General features: G+C 42.1%; 1 protein-coding gene and 1 long non-coding RNA gene across 2 annotated transcripts in view; both read left to right on the top strand.

The window, feature by feature from the left end:
- The first annotated feature begins 3,194 nt into the window (after nt 1-3,194).
- On the top strand, nt 3,195-5,816 carry LOC139535209 (RIPOR family member 3-like). The gene is made up of 4 exons (XM_071334560.1): nt 3,195-3,269; nt 4,004-4,057; nt 4,401-5,504; nt 5,695-5,816. The coding sequence occupies exons 1-3, from the start codon at nt 3,219-3,221 to the stop codon at nt 4,569-4,571; spliced, it is 276 nt and encodes a 91-aa protein (XP_071190661.1). The 5' UTR covers nt 3,195-3,218; the 3' UTR covers nt 4,572-5,504; nt 5,695-5,816.
- Nucleotides 5,817-12,390: 6,574 nt separating this feature from the next.
- Nucleotides 12,391-17,601, top strand: part of LOC139535353 (uncharacterized) — a 62,214-nt gene continuing 57,003 nt past the window's right edge. Inside the window, exons 1-2 of the long non-coding RNA XR_011667103.1 lie at nt 12,391-12,523; nt 15,541-15,743. This is a non-coding gene — a long non-coding RNA (uncharacterized lncRNA). The remainder of the gene's footprint in view (nt 12,524-15,540; nt 15,744-17,601) is intronic.

The raw sequence follows: 17,601 nt of genomic DNA, 5'->3' as shown, positions 1-17,601 counted from the left end.
GCAGCTAGCCATATTTCAAGATGGCTATTTTAATTTCAATCCCAAACAGATCAGATATTTTATGTAAAGAAATTAACCATCCGGAAAGAAACAACACCAAATGGTTGTTCAAATAGGAAGTAAATAGTAAAATATTTTTCTTTGTAAATCATCTTTATATTCCTCTTTATGACATGGAGTAGTCCCTACTTTACAGAACTGTATTGATTTACTGAGAAAAAGATAGCTATTAATAATAAATGAATTACCTATTAGAGAATAGCTCATATAAGAAGGGCATGTGAAGTTATATTGATTAGTACACTTGGTATAGAATGTTCACGCCCAACACAAAACAAATGGAATGTGTTAGCTAACGTTAGCTAAAGTTCGGCAAGTATTTCCCTTGTTGAACTCCCATCTGGTATTGATTGGCTGGCTGCAGAGCCTAGACTGACATTTGACCTTTGTGTCACCACGTGCCCTCCTCAACGCACAGGGAGGGAGCCTCCTAGCTTGTTTCTCTGAGATAGCAGATGCACAGACTACTCATAGAGCCCATAGGGCTCTGGTAAAAAGTAGTGCACTATATAGGGAATAGGGTGCCATTTGGGACGCACAAATCCACATGCATCGCATTGAATTCCCCACTTGATTATAAGCTAAACTCAACCAGGTTCTCAAATGGGTCAGTGGTGTACTTCAAATTACAGTAATTGGTACAATATAGAAGCTTGGTCATTGTCATTATGTCTTTGCCAAAGACAACCTATAGGCTTGCTCTGCATTAAAGTTACGTATCTTGAGACAGAGAAGTTAAAGTTTCATGGTGATGTCCATTGATAAGAGGAAGAATGTGTAACTCTGAAGAGCAAAGAGAGACTTTGTGGAACAGAAACATTCTCCCTTTTTACAGTAGGCCTACTGAGTCACAATGATGAACTGCACATTGATAGAGTTAGGCTGTCCATACCTCATAAAGATATGGAATGAGATTGACAGAGACAGAATGGGAGAAGCTGTTCATCTATGTCCATTTTTAAGGTTGTGTCACTTTATTTTGCTTTGGAGAGCAATGACATCTACTACAGGGAGGTATTCGTGGAACTATGCCATGGCACACAGGAAAATTCTATGCAACACATCCGCTGCAGTCAGGGTTCACTTTCCAGATGACAGTTTAAATTAGTATTGTATGGAGGCATTGGCAGCCAGTCACAATTATATATATGTATGATTTACCTTGATTTAACTAGGCAAGTAAATTAAGAACACATTCTTATTTACAATGACGGCCGGGTCAGGGTCTGGGATTAAAAATAAAATGTGGGTTATAACACACATCCAGACAAGAGAGACACCACAACACTACATAAAGAGAGACCTAAGACAACAACACAGCATGGCAGCAACAAAACATGACAACATGGTAGCGACACAACATGGCAGCAGCACAACATGGTAGCAGCACAAACATGGTACAAACGTTGTTCGGCACAGACAACAGCACGAAGGGCAAAAAGTTAGAGACAACAATACATCATGTGAAGCAGCCACAAGTGTCAGTAAGAGTGTCCATGATTGAGTCTTTGAATGTAGAGGAAAAAAACTATCCCATTTGAGTGTAAGGACCAACGCTGGAGTAGAGCAAGTACTGAGAGTGAACATTTAATTTTGCACAGTCATGGAACAGGACAGGAACAGCATCAGAACTGGGTAACAAAATGACAATTATGCTAAAGCCGGGGAACAGAGCTGGGGAACAGACAAATATAGGGGAGGTAATGACACAGGTGATTGAGTCCAGGTGAGTGTAATGGATCACTGATGCGCGTGATGAGGGAAGCAGGTGTGCTTAATGATGGTGGCAGGAGTGCATAGTGCTGGGCAGCCTGGCGCCCTCGAGTGCCAGGGAGGGAGAGCGGGAGCAGGCGTGACAGTACCACCCCCTCTAGGAGCACCACCCGGCGTCCCACCTGGACGAGCCTGACATGCCGGCCGAGGCATGGGCGCTGGACCAGCCGGCTGGGGCATAGAAGCACGATGAACCGGCATAGGAGCCTGGAAATTTGTTTGTTGCCTGCTGGAGGTCATTTTGCAGGGCTCTGGCAGTGCTCTTCCTTGCACAAAGGCGGAGGTAGCGGTCCTGCTGCTGGGTTGTTGCCCTCCTGCGGCCTCCTCCACGTCTCCTGATGTATTGGCCTGTCTCCTGGTAGCACCTCCATGCTCTGGACACAATGCTGACAGACACAGCAAACCTTCTTGCCACAGCTCGCATTGATGTGCCATCCTGGATGAGCTGCACTACCTGAGCCACTTGTGTGGGTTGTAGACTCCGTCTCATGCTACCACTAGAGTGAAAGCACCGCCAGCATTTAAAAGTGACCAAAACATCAGCCAGGAAGCATAGGAACTGAGAAGTGGTCTGTGGTCACCACCTGCAGAACCACTCCTTTATTGGGGGTGTCTTGCTAATTGCCTATAATTTCCACCTTTTGTCTATTCCATTTACCCAACAGCATGTGAAATTTATTGTCAATCAGTGTTTCTTCCTAAGTGGACAGTTTGATTTCACAGAAGTGTGATTGACTTGGAGTTACATTGTGTTGTTTAAGTGTTCCCTTTATTTTTTTTAGCAGTGTATATATAAATTTGACATTTTATATAATTTTTTTGTCCTTAAATGAAACTGGTATATATTTTTATTTGTCACAATTTTCTTTAACCAATTTTGGTCTTTAATGCAGGGCCGACAGACAAGTTCCTTTCTTTTTCCCTCTTCCACTTGCCTCTTCCATTTTTGTGGTAATGCTGCAATTAGTTAGTTGTAATTTTGGGTAGAAGAGACATTTCCATATATTTGTGTTAGCTGCATGTGTGACATAACTCCACCAGTCCTATTTATGACATAATTTACAAAGATTATACATTTTATCGAAAAATACAGGTGTTTTTACATTTTTGCATAAACTCTTATCCAGAGCAACTTACAGTAGTAGTGAGTGCACATATTATTATTTTTATCACATATACTGGTCCCCTGTGGGAATTGAACCCACAACCCTGCCATTGCAGGTGCCATGCTCTACCAACTGAGCAACACAGGAACTTTATGAACCAATCAGTGTTGTTGTTGATTCAGAAGGCTTATGTACTGCACCACTCAGCATCGTGTACAGTGCTTGTTGGCTGATATTGAGCTTTGTTGGCAGGGATATCTAGATGGCCATCAGACGGCGATGGACTTTCTGTCCTCCCAGCAGAGAGACACCAAGAGGAACTTCAGACTGGTGAGTACACAGTAGTTGAGGTTGGTGGAGGGGATGGGCTCATTGTAATATACTCTTCATTTGTACTAAATCCCCATAGGATAACCCTATTTGGTTTCCGGTAGAACACTCTGGTGGTGAAAAAAGTTATACTTAGAACCTTTTACTGGTGAAAGGGTTCCACTTAGAACCTTGTAGTGAATTGGTTCCACTTGGAACCAAAAATAGTTATTTTCAGAGGGTTCTCCTATGGGGAGAATTGAATAACCCTTTATGATTCTAAGTAGCACCTTCCTTTTTAAGTGTGGCTGGAATATAAAGAGTGGAACAGTAGCAAAAACATGGAAAGAAAGCAAGTCCTCCCAATTTCTCCCTCCACCAGCCTCCAATGGTACACATTCCAGACATACTGGACAATCTAGGCTCTTTCTCAACAGTCCTTTGTCAATTTATTGCGTCCTCTCTTCTAACATCCTCAAAACACATTGGAGCAGATGATCTGAGGTTCATCACCTAGGATCTTTCCTCCAATCGGTTTGAGAAAGGAGGAGAGAGGATGTGAGGAGTCAAGGAAAAGCTTTTGAGACAGCCTTTGAATCAGGTTAAAAAAAACATACTGTACATTCCTCTGTTTTCAGGCTTTTATGTATGATTTGGAGAAGGTGAGTTTCCGGTTTTTACCTGCTCTCTCATCCTTTTTTCGAATGGTCAAAATGAGTTGTCATTAAATGTACCTTCTGATTTTGCAATGACAGGAGATCCGAGCTTTGGAGAGATACATACAAAGACTGGAGTTCCAAATCAGCAAGGTAACAACTTCCATAACTTTTCCCCAGCATATTGCCTGTGCTTTTATTGAACAGATAGGACAGTGAAAAGATGAGAGGAAAAGTATGACAACTACGAGTCAGAAGGGCGGATTCGAACCCATGCCGTCTCCGGTATGCATGCATGCCAGGGTCAGCGGCACTAACTGCTAAGGCCTTACTTTTATGACCTCTATGTAGGTCTATGTAGTCCCTATCCTGGCTCCACCAAAGTCAAACACTGAGGGATTTTCCAATGTGCACGGACAGGCTCATTAATAACTCGACAGAGCGACAGAGGGACGGCAAAAGTCTGCCTGTTTACTTGACAACCTGTGGTTTCCAGGTGGAGGAGCTGTACGAGACTTACTGCATCCAGTGGCGTCTGTGTCAGGGGGTGGTGAACATGAAGAAGGCCTTCTCTCTTTCGCCCTCCTCACGGGCTTCCAGGGAGAGCCTGCTGGAACTCAACCAGAACCATCACCACAGTCACATGCGGTCGAGCGCAATTTCATGAGTTCTCTCACACTGTATACACAGACCCCCTGGTCAATTGTCACCTTCGGTTTTCATGTTTATAAAATACGGGCAAGTATGGGTCATTAACAGACAACTTAAAGCTTGTTCCTCATCCTCATTCATAAGTTCAGTTGCGCCCACTGCTTCTATGTTTACGACCAGCGGGGTTTGGAGTCACAGGGTACTGATGGGCGCCTGACCGCCCATTACTATTCATATTTCATGGGGTCTAATAAGTCTATGTACCATTGGCAGATGGAAGGTATGGGTCACACGTGAGCTAGCATAACCCATTTACCACTGATATAGTGTGGAGGTATGGTTCACATGATGGACTATGAATCTCCCATTTCTTTTCTCTTGTCATAGGTTCATACACAGTATTTGAAGACAATCACTGTAATACTATACTATGTAGAATACATATATTAAAGTGTACTTTAAAGGATTTTGAACTAGCTTATAAATAGGTAATTATTAGTTCATAGCTAGTTAAAAGATTAGAAACAAAGAATAAAATATTTACAAACTACCTATAAATGCTTTATAAAGTACACCTTAGTTTACTACGGTACCAAGACATTTTAAAAACCTCTTACATTATAAGACTATGATTATTCAGAGAACAGCTATAGGTCCAGTTAGATCATGAAATAACTGGTGAAAAGGAAGTATAGTAGCAATCCACTACTGATCATAACCTACACATACTTTTCAGGATATGTGTGTCGTGGAGGGGGAGTTGGAGATTCTCTTGGGAGAGCTTCACATCAAAATTCAAGGTAAAACATATGTTAAACCTTGAACATTTCAGTGAAATGAAATACCAAAAATGGCATACATCATTGACAAGCTTTAATCTGTATCTGAAAAATATATTCGAACAATATTGATCGGCTTTGCTCAACTATGCCCAGGCGACCAATACGAGGTGAGCTTCTATATCAAAACATATTCCAGTGAAAAACGCTCCGAGGAACCACAACTAAAGAGAAAACCACAACTGAAGAAAAACACTCAGTCTGCGTCCGAAATGGCACTCTATTAAAAGTAGTGCACTGTATAGGGAATAGGGTACCATTTGGTACACAGCCTCAATGATTCATGCTTTTTCCATCCAGGTTGTGATCCGTCTGGGGAGGCCGAGGCGGAATATACGGAGCAAAATCAAGACGGATGACAGGCAGTCGTAGGATGTGGAGGAGATGGTCTTCTACCCTCATATCCACGAGAACTTTGATATAAAGGTGAGCTTTTGGGGACACAGATTAAACCTTGTCCTGGACTAAAAAACGTGCTCAATTGAGAATCTGTATTTGAAAGTGGCTCTAAATCCAGGACTAGTCTTAATCTATGTCCAGGAAACTGGCCACTAAAGACAATGGGGATTTCTCGTTTGGGCAAAAGTTTGTCCTCTGCCCTCTCTCCTCTGTCCTCTCTCCTCCGTGATAAGTGGTTGAGTGGTCGAGGAGTGTGTCAATTCGTTAGTAGGTAAACAGAAGAGTGTTCTACTTCATCGACAGAAGAAGAAGAAGGCGAGAGGACAGAAGAGAGAGGAGGCAGGCCAGAAAATCTAATTAATAAAAGGCCTTAGACTGAGCTGCATCTCAATTTACAGTATAACTGCTACATAGTGCACCACTTTTGATTAAAGCCATGTAGGGTCACATAGTGTCGCTATAGGTAGGGTCTGGTGTATTTATTATTATTTGTATTTTTTTTGACCGGTATTTCTACAGGCAGAAAATCCTAGGAAATGCTCTTACATATACACAACCTTTCTCCAATCAATCATTCAATGTCTGGTTGTGCATGAGTGTTTGGTGAGGGGAGTCGCCTAAACCAGGGGAGGCGAAGCATTTAAATCTTAATTGCACAAAGCCTATTATTTGGCAGGGAATACTATTTGTAGATCAGTGATTCTACACCTCACTTTGCTCAAGCTGATCCTCGCCAGCAGACTCATTCTCTGATCATCTGAGGTTATAAAAGTGGGGCAATTAGGACAGTTAAAGGGGAGAGACTATGAATCCACCCAGAAAAATTCCAAAATTCCAAATCCGAATATCGCTTCAAAAAAGAGCGTGCCAGTACCCCGCTAGAACGCGCTTTGCAGGCAACAATATCTTCTGCAAAACCTGCAATTTAGCATGAGATTATAAATGGAAAGACACATTCCGCTGTCTCAGAAGAATGCTTCTACCTTAGAAGAAGGTAGGACTCCTGAGTGGCGCAGCAGTCTAAGGCACTGCATCTCAGTGTTCGAGGTGTCACTACAGACTCTGGTTCAATTCCAGCCTGTATCATAATCGGCTGTGATTGGGAGTCCCATAGGGCGGAGCGCAACTGGCCCAGCGTCGTCCGGGTTATGGTTTTGCCAGGGTAGGACATCATTGTAAGTAAGAATTTGTTCTTAACTGACATGCCTAGTTAAATAAAAAAAGGTTGTGGAGGATATAGTGAAACAGTCTCATCCTTACATAAGACAACATCAATCAAGAATATTTCACAATGTATTCATTGTCTGTTCTTTACATATGGGTATGATAGTCGTTTTTATATCAGAAAATGTAGAGGGAAATGTAGACTATTTTCAGAACAGAAAAGGTAGAAGCATTCTTCTGAGACAGCTGAATGTGTTTTTCCATTTATAATCTAATGCTAAATTGCAGGGTTTGCAGAATATATTCTTGTCTGCAAAGAGTGTCCCGGCGGGGTATTGGCTCGCTCTTTTTTCAAGCGATATTCTGATTTTGAATGTTTTATATTTTCTGTATGGATTCATATGCTGGTTATGGCACACACACATCAACTTCATCATCCCAGACACCCTAGACCAGGTGTGTCAAACTCATTCAATGGAGGGCCTTGTGTACGCGGGTTTTGTTTTTTTCCTTTCAATTAAGACAGACAACCAGGTGAGAGGAGTTCCTTACTAATTATTTTACTTATTTCATCAATCAAGTACAAGGGAGGAGTGAAAACCCGCAGACACTCGGCCTTCCATGGAATGATTTTGACACATGTGCCCTAGACCCACTCCATTTTGCATACCACCCCAACAGATCGATAGACAACGCTGTCAGGATTTGGCCAGGATTGTTCCGGTTTTGGCCACTAGATGCCCCCATTGTGCTTTTTTGACCCTTTTGTTTTCCCTTGTTTCCAGTTATTATTTGCACCTGTGCCTCGTTTCCCTTGAATGTATTTAAACCCTTAGTTTTCCTCAGTTCTTTGCTCTGTGTTTGAATGTTAGCACCCAGCCCCAGCGATGCTGTGAACATTTGTTACTCCAGTTGGACTCTCTTGTGGTACTCTGTTTTTGTTCTTGTTTATTTATTTTTGATTATTCTTTTGAGGCTTTTTCCTGCTGTACCTACCACCTTGTGTATTTACCTTTTGACTTGGAGGATTACCTTTTTCTCTTGGAATTACTTTTGACGTTGTGGATTTATATTTTTGCCTGAAGAACTTTGGAGCGGGTCGAGAGCTTCAAGTTCCTTGGTGTCCAAATCACGAAGGACTTAAAATGGTCCACACACACGCACACATTCGTGAAGGAGGAGGTTGAAAAGATTTGGCATGGGTCCTCAAAGGTTCCGGTCACCTTCGTCTGTGGTGGCTTCCCAATCATCATCGGATCCGGAGATACCTGCGTCTTCGTCCTCGGCTCTGTCTCCCCCTCCGGTGGCCTCTACCTCGGGTTCAGCTCCCACCGTTGGGCCGCGGGTGTGAAAGATTCAGCAGACTGCTGACATTACACACCTGACTAAAAGACTACTGTTGCTTTACTGGAGACACTTTTATTGATAACTTTGACACCTTCTGGAAACAGAAGATACTCTACAGGAATGACGGAGTCCATCCAAATCCTCTTGGCTCCTGTCCACGCATTTCAAGGCTACGTTGAAACAATGACTGGTAAACGATCCAAGACCAGCTCAGTTAATCCCTACCATTGTGACATTGAGTCGTCATAATACTGCATCAAATGTACATGATCTTAGGGGCATTGGCAAACACAATGTATGTAAGTAATATAATTTATGTACCCCTAATTGCACCGAATACACCTGTTTATCCTACAGCTATTGTAAGCAGTAATCATGAGCCTACAAACCAGAGTTACACTGTTAGCACTGAGGCGGGGTGGAAGACCACTTTATGCAACTCCCACTGCACAATCAGCTCCAATGTAAATAACATGAGTAAGTCTACCTCTGATAAGCTTCCCAGTAAAGCATTAAAAACAATCAAGCAACCCAGAAAAGTGCTAAAAATAGCCCCTATTAACATATGTAGCCCAAGAAACAAGGTTCTTGAAGTCAATAACTTCCTTGTAACAGATGACATTCATAATCTCTAAAACTCACTTAGATAATACCTTTGATGATACAGTGGTAGCAATACATGGTTATAACATGTACCGAAAAGACAGAAATGCCAACGGGGGCGATGTTGCGGTCTATATTCAGAACCACATTCCTGTAAAGCTTAGAGACGATCTAATGTTAAATACTGTTGAAGTAATATGGCTACAGGTTCATCTGCCTCACCAAAAGCCCATTCTTGTGGGAAGCTGCTATAGACCACCAAGTGCTAACAGTCAGTATCTGGATAATATGTGTGAAATGTTTGATAATGTATGTGGCTATCATCACGCTGCCCACTCAAGAAAAAAACTTCAAATGTAAGCACTGCCTGCAACCTGGATCAGGTTGTCAGTCAACCTACCAGGGTAGTTACAAACAGCACAGGAATTCAATCATCAACGTGTATTGATCACATTTTTACTAACGCTGCAGATATTTGCTTTAAAGCAGAACAAATCCATAGTATGTAGTGATCACAATATAATAGCCATATCTAGGAAACCCAAAGTTCCATAGGCTGGGCCTAATATAGTGTATAAGAGGTCATACAAGAAGTTTTGTAGCGATTCATATGTTGTTGATGTAAAGAATATTTGCTGGTCTGTGGTGTGTAATGAGAAACCAGACACTGCACTTGACGCATTTATGAAACTACTTATTCCAGTTACTAATAAGCACACACCGATTAAGAAAATGACTGTAAAAACTGTTAAATCCCCTTGGATTGATGATTAATATAAAAATTGTATGGTTGAGAAGGATGAGGCGAAAGGTATGGCAAATAAGTCTGGCAGCCCAACTGATCGGCAAACATACTGCAAATTAAGAAATCATGTGACTAAACTAAAGGAAAAAGAAACTACACTATGAAACAAAGATACATTTTATGAAGAATGATAGTAAAAAGCTTTGGGGCACCTTAAATTACATTTTTGGGAAAAAAAGCAAACTCGGCTCCTTCATTCATTGAATCAGATGGCCCGTTCGTCACAAAGCCCACTGATATTGCAAACTACTTTAATGACTTTTTCATTGGCAAGATAAGCAAACTTAGGGATGCCATGCCAGCAACAAACGCTGACACTACACATCCAAGTATATCGGACCAAATTAAGAAAGACAAGAATTGTACTTTTGAATTCCGTAAAGTCAGTGTGGAAGAGGTGAAAAAATTATTGTTGTCTATCAACAATGACAAGCCACCATGGTCTGACAATCTGGATGGAAAAGTACTGAGGATAATAGCAGACAATATTGCCACTCCTATTTGCCACATCTTCAATTTAACCCTACTAGAGAGTGTGTGCCCTCAGGCCTGGAGGGAAGCTAAAGTCATTCCGCTACCCAAGAATAGTAAAACCCCCTTTACAGGCTCAAATAGCCGACCATTCAGCCTGTTACCAACCCTTAGTAAACTTCTGGAAAACTATATTTGACCAGATATAATGCTATTTTACAGTAAACAAATTGACAACAGAATTTCAGCGTGTTTATAGGGACGGACACTCAACAAGCACAGCACTTACACAAATGACTGATGTTTGGCTGAGAGAAATTGATGATAAAATTATTGTGGGGGCTGTCTAGTTAGACTTCAGTGCAGCTTTTGACATTATTGATTATAGTCTACTGCTGGAAAAATGTATGTGTTGTGGCTTTACACACACTGCTATAACGTGGATAACAAGTTACTTGTCTAACAGACCAAGTGTTCTTTAATGGAAGCCTCTCAAATATAATCCAGTTAGATTCAGGAATTCCCCAGGGTAGCTGTTTAGGCCCCTTGCTTTTTTCAATTTTTACTAATGACATGCCACTGACTTTGAGTAAATACAGTGTTTCTATGTATGCGGATGACTCAACACTATACACGTCAGCTACTACAGCAACTGAAATGACTGCAACACTCAACAAAGAGCTGCAGTTAGTTTCAGTGGGTGGCAAGGAATAAGTTAGCCCTAAATATTTCTAAAACTAAAAGCATTGTATTTGGAACAAAACACTCACTAAACCCTAAACCTCAACTAAATCTTGTAATAAATAATGTGGAAATTAAGCAAGTTGAGATGACTAAACTGCTTGGAGTAAACTGTCATGGTCAAACAATATTGATGCAGTAGTAGCTAAGATGGGGAGAAATCTGTCTATAATAAAGTGATGCTCTGCCTTCTTAACAACACTGTCAACAAGGTAGGTCCTACAGGCCCTAGTTTTATCGCACCTCGACTACTGTTCAGTCGTGTGGTAAGGTGCCACAAATGCCACAATCTTCGCAGTCCCCAAGTCCAGAACAGACTATGGGAGGCACACAGTACTACATAGAGCCATGAAAACATGGAACTCTATTCCACATCAAGTAACTGACGCAAGCAGTAAAATTAGATTTAAAAAACACCTTCTGGAACAGCGGGGACTGTGAAGCAACACAAACATTGGCACACACACACACACACACACACACACACACACACACACACACACACACACACACACACACACACACACACACACACACACACACACACACACACACACACACACACACACACACACACACACACACACACACACACACACACACACACACTTAGTACTGTAGATATGTGGTAGTAGTGGAGTAGGGGCCTGAGGGCACACATTGTGTTGTGAAACAAACATTGGCACACACACACACACACACACACACTATAACATCCGCATGGATTTAGTACTGTAGATTTTGGGTAGTGGTGGAGTAGGGGCCCGAGGGCACACAGTGTGTTGTGAAATCTGTGAATGTATTGTAATGTTTTAAAATTGTATAAACTGCCTTAATTTTGCTGGACCTCAGGAAGAGTAGCCGCTGCTTTGGCAGCAGCTAATGGGGGTCCATAATAAAAACAACTACAAAAAAATTATTGGTACCATGATTGTCTTTTTTATTTACACGTTTTTAATTTACACAAAGATTGACCAGGAAGATCGCCATTTTTCTAATCACTATAATGGAGGATCCTGTTTTCTGTCCCCTGGACTCTACACACACGCATGCACACACACTTACATACAACCATCATATACACTGATACTACTCTGTTTATCATACATTCTGATGCATAGTCACCTTACCCCTATACATATCTACCCATACCACTTCAGTATCACTGCACATTGTAAATATGGTATTGGTACTAACCCTGTATATAGCTTACTTAATTAATTTTATAGTACTAGTGATATTGATTACTGCATTGTTGGGAAACAGCTTGCAAAGAAAGGCATTTCACTGTACTTGTGCATGTGACAATAAACTTAACTTAGATGTCTGTGAATGACAAAGATGGAGAAAGAAGATAGTTGTAATGTTAGGAATATGCACCTGAAGAATGAGGAGTAATACATTCATGAGCTTCTGTGACCTTTCAACTGACCAATCACGTGTCTCTACTCAGGTAACAGAGGTCAAGGGCTTGGGGTCCCTGCTGGTTGGCATGGTAACATGAAAGAGTGCTGACTTCTTTATGTCTCAACCCCAGCTCATGGTGGTGGACATCACTGAACTGGGCACCATCAAGATTCAACTAGAGGTGGTGTGGAAGTAAGTACACTAATAGTTTCAACTGGTAGCCATTTTAAAAAGAGTTTACAAGGTTTATGTTTATATGGTTATAAAGTGCTGAGTTATTCCAGATTATACTGAGAAACTAATGGCGGCCTGTGCAGGTAGGAAGGGGAGAAGGGACATACTGTACCTACCTTGTACATTTGGGAGAATAAAAAATAATAAAACATTAAAATATCTTCCTTGTGAATAAAACTTTACTACAATGAAACTAGGCTATAACTAATACCTGGAGTTTTTCCTGCTCAGGTCACAAGAATCTGCTGGTTCAAATAATTATTTAAAAAGTTAACCTTCATTTAACTAGGCAAGTCAGTTAAGAACAAATTCTTATTTACAATGACGGCCTACCGGGGAACAGTGGGTTAACTGCCTTGTTTAGAGGTAGAACGACAGATTTTTACCTTGTCAGCTCAGGGATTCGATCCAGCAACCTTTTGGTTACTGGCCCAATGTTCTAACCACTAGGCTACCTGCCGCCCCAAAAATGTATAGGTCATAGGTTTTTCTCTCGGGCAATTGAACGTAGCATGAAACTATTAGATCAATAGAATGATATTTGCAGGTGCTTCTCAGACAATGCTAAACAGATTATTTTGATATTTGAAGCCAGTTTTTCATTAATTTCAAAGAGAAGGACGACTGAAACCGACTGAAACGGAGGCCAGACAATTAACACTTGGCTCTCAACACATGTTTGTACTTCAGTTTAACCTACAAATGGTTTAAATGCCTGTCACATACATTTTCTCTCTCTTTCACCCTAATTTCTCTCTCTGTCTGTGTCTCTCCCTCTGTCCCTCCCTGTGCTCTAGTCATTTTAAGAATTAAAAATTAATTAAATTATCTGCCAAAATTGTTGCAAGCCCTATTACTAGCCTGTTCAACCTCTCTTTCGTATCGTCTGAGATTCCCAAAGATTGGAAAGCTGCCGCGGTCATCCCCCTCTTCAAAGGGGGAGACACTCTACACCCAAACTGCTACAGACCTATATCCTACCCTGCCTTTCTAAGTTCTTCGAAAGCCAAGTTCACAAACAGATTACCGACCATTTCGAATCCCACCGTACCTTCTCCGCTATGCAATCTGGTTTCAGAGCTGGTCATGGGTGCACCTCAGCCACGCTCAAGGTCCTAAACGATATCATAACCGCCATCGATAAGAGACATTACTGTGCAGCCGTATTCATCGACCTGGCTAAGGCTTTCGACTCTGTCAATCACCACATTCTTATCGGCAGACTCAACAGCCTTGGTTTCTCAAATGATTGCCTCGCCTGGTTCACCAAATACTTCTCTGATAGAGTTCAGTGTGTCAAATCGGAGGGCCTGTTGTCCGGACCTCTGGCAGTCTCTATGGGGGTGCCACAGGGTTCAATTCTCGGGCTGACTCTCTTCTCTGTATACATCAATGATGTCGCTCTTGCTGCTGGTGATTCTCTGATCCACCTCTACGCAGACGACACCATTCTGTATACCTCTGGCTCTTCTTTGGACACTGTGTTAACTAACCTCCACACGAGCTTCAATGCCATACAACTCTCCTTCCGTGGCCTCCAACTGCTTTTAAATGCTAGTAAAACTAACTGCATGCTTTTCAACCGATTGCTGCCCGCATCCTCCAGCCCGACTAGCGTCACTACTCTGGACGGTTCTGACTTAGAATATGTGAACAACTACAAATACCTAGGTGTCTGGTTAGACTGTAAACTCTTCTTCCAGACTCACATTAAGCATCCATTTTATTAACAAAGCCCCATATACTACCCACCACTGCGACCTGTATGCTCTCGTTGGCTGACCCTCACTACATATCCGGCGCCAAACCCACTGGCTCCAGGTCATCTATAAGTCTTTGCTAGGTAAAGCCCCGCCTTATCTCAGCTCACTGGTCACCAGAGCAACACCCACCCGTAGCACGCGCTCCAGCAGGTATATTGCACTGGTCATCCCCAAAGCTAAAACTTCCTTTGGCCGCCTTTCCTTTCAGTTCTCTGCTGCCAATGACTGGAACGAATTGCAAAAATCTCTGAAGCTGGAGTCTTATATCTCCCTCTCTAACTTTAAGCATCAGCTGTCAGAGCAGCTTAACGAGCACTGTACCTGTACACAGCCAATCTGTAAATAGCACACCCGACTACCTCATCCCCATATTATTATTTAGCCTCTTGCTCTTTTGCACCCCAGTATCTCTACTTGCACATCATCATCTGCATATCTATCACTCCAGTATTAATGCTAAATTGTAATCATTTTCACCTCTATGGCCTATCTATTGCCAACCTTCTTATTCTTCTACATTTGCACACACTGTACATAGATTTTTCAATTTTTCTTTTATTTTGTGTTATTGACTGTTATTGTTATTGTTTATGTGTAACTCTGTGTTGTTGTTTTTGTCACACTGCTTTGCTTTATCTTGGCCAGGTCACAGTTGTAAATGAGAACTTGTTCTCAACTGGTCTACCTGGTTAATTAAATAAAGGTGAAATAAAATAAATAAATGAATACAAATCAAAACTAGACGTTGAAACTGATGTCAGTGCCCAGTGGGAAACCACTGTTCATTATTCCACTAGTTCGCAAAGAGGCAGGAGCGATTAGAGCTCAGTCAAATCAAGAATATGTGCGTTCTGAGCTTTGATCAGCGCTGGGAATAATATTTAGATGTTGACCCGTAATAGACTTTCTTTACTGTGTACATGTTCATTTTTTCAAACTAGAAAACGTGATAGAGGTCCGGACCTCGGTGTCCTCATATGTAGTTACAGCCCTGGATAGAGCGCAGGTTAGACAGTTAGACTGGTAGACTATATTGACCTGTGGTAAAGTTAGCGCCCGGAAGAGTTTAGTGAATAAGTACCAAAGCACTTTGAGATAGGGGAGGTGCATGGAAGCAGATGAGGAAACTTGGCTAGGATGGAAGAAATTATGTTGCAAAATTCCAATACATTTTGAACTGTCCCTAACCTCAAATATTTTGGTGTGTTTCAGTGTACCTGGTGTTTGCGATGGAGAGTCCTAAGAGGAGAATGGCCTTGAAGTAGCTGAAAGGGAGGTGCATCGCTGAGCTGCTGCCCTTGGGCTACACCCTCCATCGCTTAGCCAGCCTCCAGACGGACGCCAACCACAAGGTGTCTCAGGCTGCCAGCAACTGTCTCTGCAGAGCCGCGGGCTACAAGGCCTTCAGGACCAAGGTTAGGACGAGGCCAATTTTTTTTAATATACTGAACAAAAATATAAATGCAACATGCAACAATTTCAATGATTTTACTTAGTTACAGTTCATATAAAGAAATCAGTCAATTGAAATAAATTCATTAGGCCCTAATCTATGGATTTCAAATGTCTGGGCAGAGGCGTAGCCAGGTGTGGGCCTGGGAGGGCATAAACCCACCCACTTGGGAGACAGGCCCACACACTGGGGAGCAAGGCCCAGCCAATCAGAATGAGGTTTTCCCCACAAAAGGCTTTATTACAGACAGAAATACTCAGTTTCATTAGCTGTCCGGTGGCTGGTCTCAGACGATCCCGCAGGTGAAGAAGCCGGATGCGGAAGTCCTGGGCTGGCGTCGTTACACATGGTCTGCGGTTGTAAGGCCAGTTGGGTATACTGCCATATTCTCTAAAATTACGTTGGAGGCAGCTTATGGCAGATAAATTAACATTAAATTATCTGACAACAGCTCTGGTGTACATTCCAGCAGTCAGCATGCCAATTGCACGCTCCCTGAAAACTTGAGACATTTGTGGCATTGTATTGTGGTTTCAAAACTTCTCATTTTAGAGTGGCCTTTTATTGTCCTCGGCACTAGGTGCACCTGTGTAATGATCATGCTGTTTAATGAACCCTTTTGAACCCATAGCGGCCGTTTATGGCCTTTCTTTAAAATTACTATAGCAGCTGTGAACTGCCTTGTTTTTATAATAATAATATCAACATCACAAAATGAACATGGTGACAACCTGTTGTTGTATTCGCATGGCTGATGTTATCATCCTGAAACAGGGTATGCTGTCATTTGCCTTTTCAATGTTTTTTATACTTCATTACTCAAAGTGATGTAGCCGAAATGGACAAGACTTTTCACTGTGAAAGAGGAACATTTCTGGGATCTTTAATTTCAGCTCATGAAACACTTCACATGTTGCGTTTATATTTTTGGTCAGTATAGATTGGTATAACTTAAATCATTCTAAATTATTATTGATGTTTAAAAACACTTTTCTTTAAATGTTATAAACTCAGCAAAAAAAGAAATGGCCTTTTTTCAGGACCCTGTCTTTCAAAGATAATTCGTAAAAAAACAAATAACTTCACAGATCTTCATTGTAAAGGGTTTAAACACATTGAACATGCTTGTTCAATGAACCATAAACAATTCATGAACATGCACCTGTCGAACGGTCATTAAGACACTAACAGTTTACAGACGGTGGGCAATTAAGGTCACAGTTATGAAAACTTAGGACACTAAAGAGGCCTTTCTACTGACTCTGAAAAACACCAAAAGAAAGATGCCCAGGGTCCTTGCTCATCTGCGTGAACGTGCCTTAGGCATGCTGCAAGGAGACAGGGACTGCAGATATGGCCAGGGCAATAAATTGCAATGTCCGTACTGTGAGACGCCTAAGACAGCTCTACAGGGAGACAGAACGGACAGCTGATCGTCCTCGCAGTGGCAGACCACGTGTAACAACACCTGCACAGGATCAGTACATCCGAACATCCCACCTGCGGGACAGGTACAGGATGGCAACAACAACTGCCCGAGTTACACCAGTAACGCACAATCTCTCCATCAGTGCTCAGACTGTCCGCAATAGGCTGAGAGAGGCTGGACTGAGGGCTTGTAGGCCTGTTGTAAGGCAGGTCCTCACCAGACATCACCGGCAACGTCGCCTATGGGCACAAACCCACTGTCGCTGGACCAGACAGGACTCGCAAAAAGGGCTCTTCAGTGACGAGTCATGGTTTTGTCTCACCAGGGATGATGGTCGGAATCGCGATTATCGTCGAAGGAAAGAGCGTTACACCGAGGCCTGTACACTGGA

Source organism: Salvelinus alpinus, chromosome 12, assembly GCF_045679555.1.
Source record: "Salvelinus alpinus chromosome 12, SLU_Salpinus.1, whole genome shotgun sequence".
NCBI classification, from domain to species: Eukaryota; Metazoa; Chordata; class Actinopteri; order Salmoniformes; family Salmonidae; genus Salvelinus; species Salvelinus alpinus.
The sequence above is the reverse complement of the archived record's forward strand: the minus strand, read 5'-3'. Positions and strand labels throughout refer to the sequence as shown.

What these genes read in the sequence shown, in the direction of transcription:
- LOC139535209 (XM_071334560.1), top strand. Translation starts at nt 3,219, where the DNA reads ATGGACTTTCTGTCCTCCCAGCAGAGAGACACCAAGAGGAACTTCAGA. An exon ending in CCAAGAGGAACTTCAGACTG is followed by an intron (nt 3,270 to 4,003) that starts GTGAGTACACAG and finishes TTGCAATGACAG; the next exon opens with GAGATCCGAGCTTTGGAGAG. An exon ending in TGGAGTTCCAAATCAGCAAG is followed by an intron (nt 4,058 to 4,400) that starts GTAACAACTTCC and finishes TGTGGTTTCCAG; the next exon opens with GTGGAGGAGCTGTACGAGAC.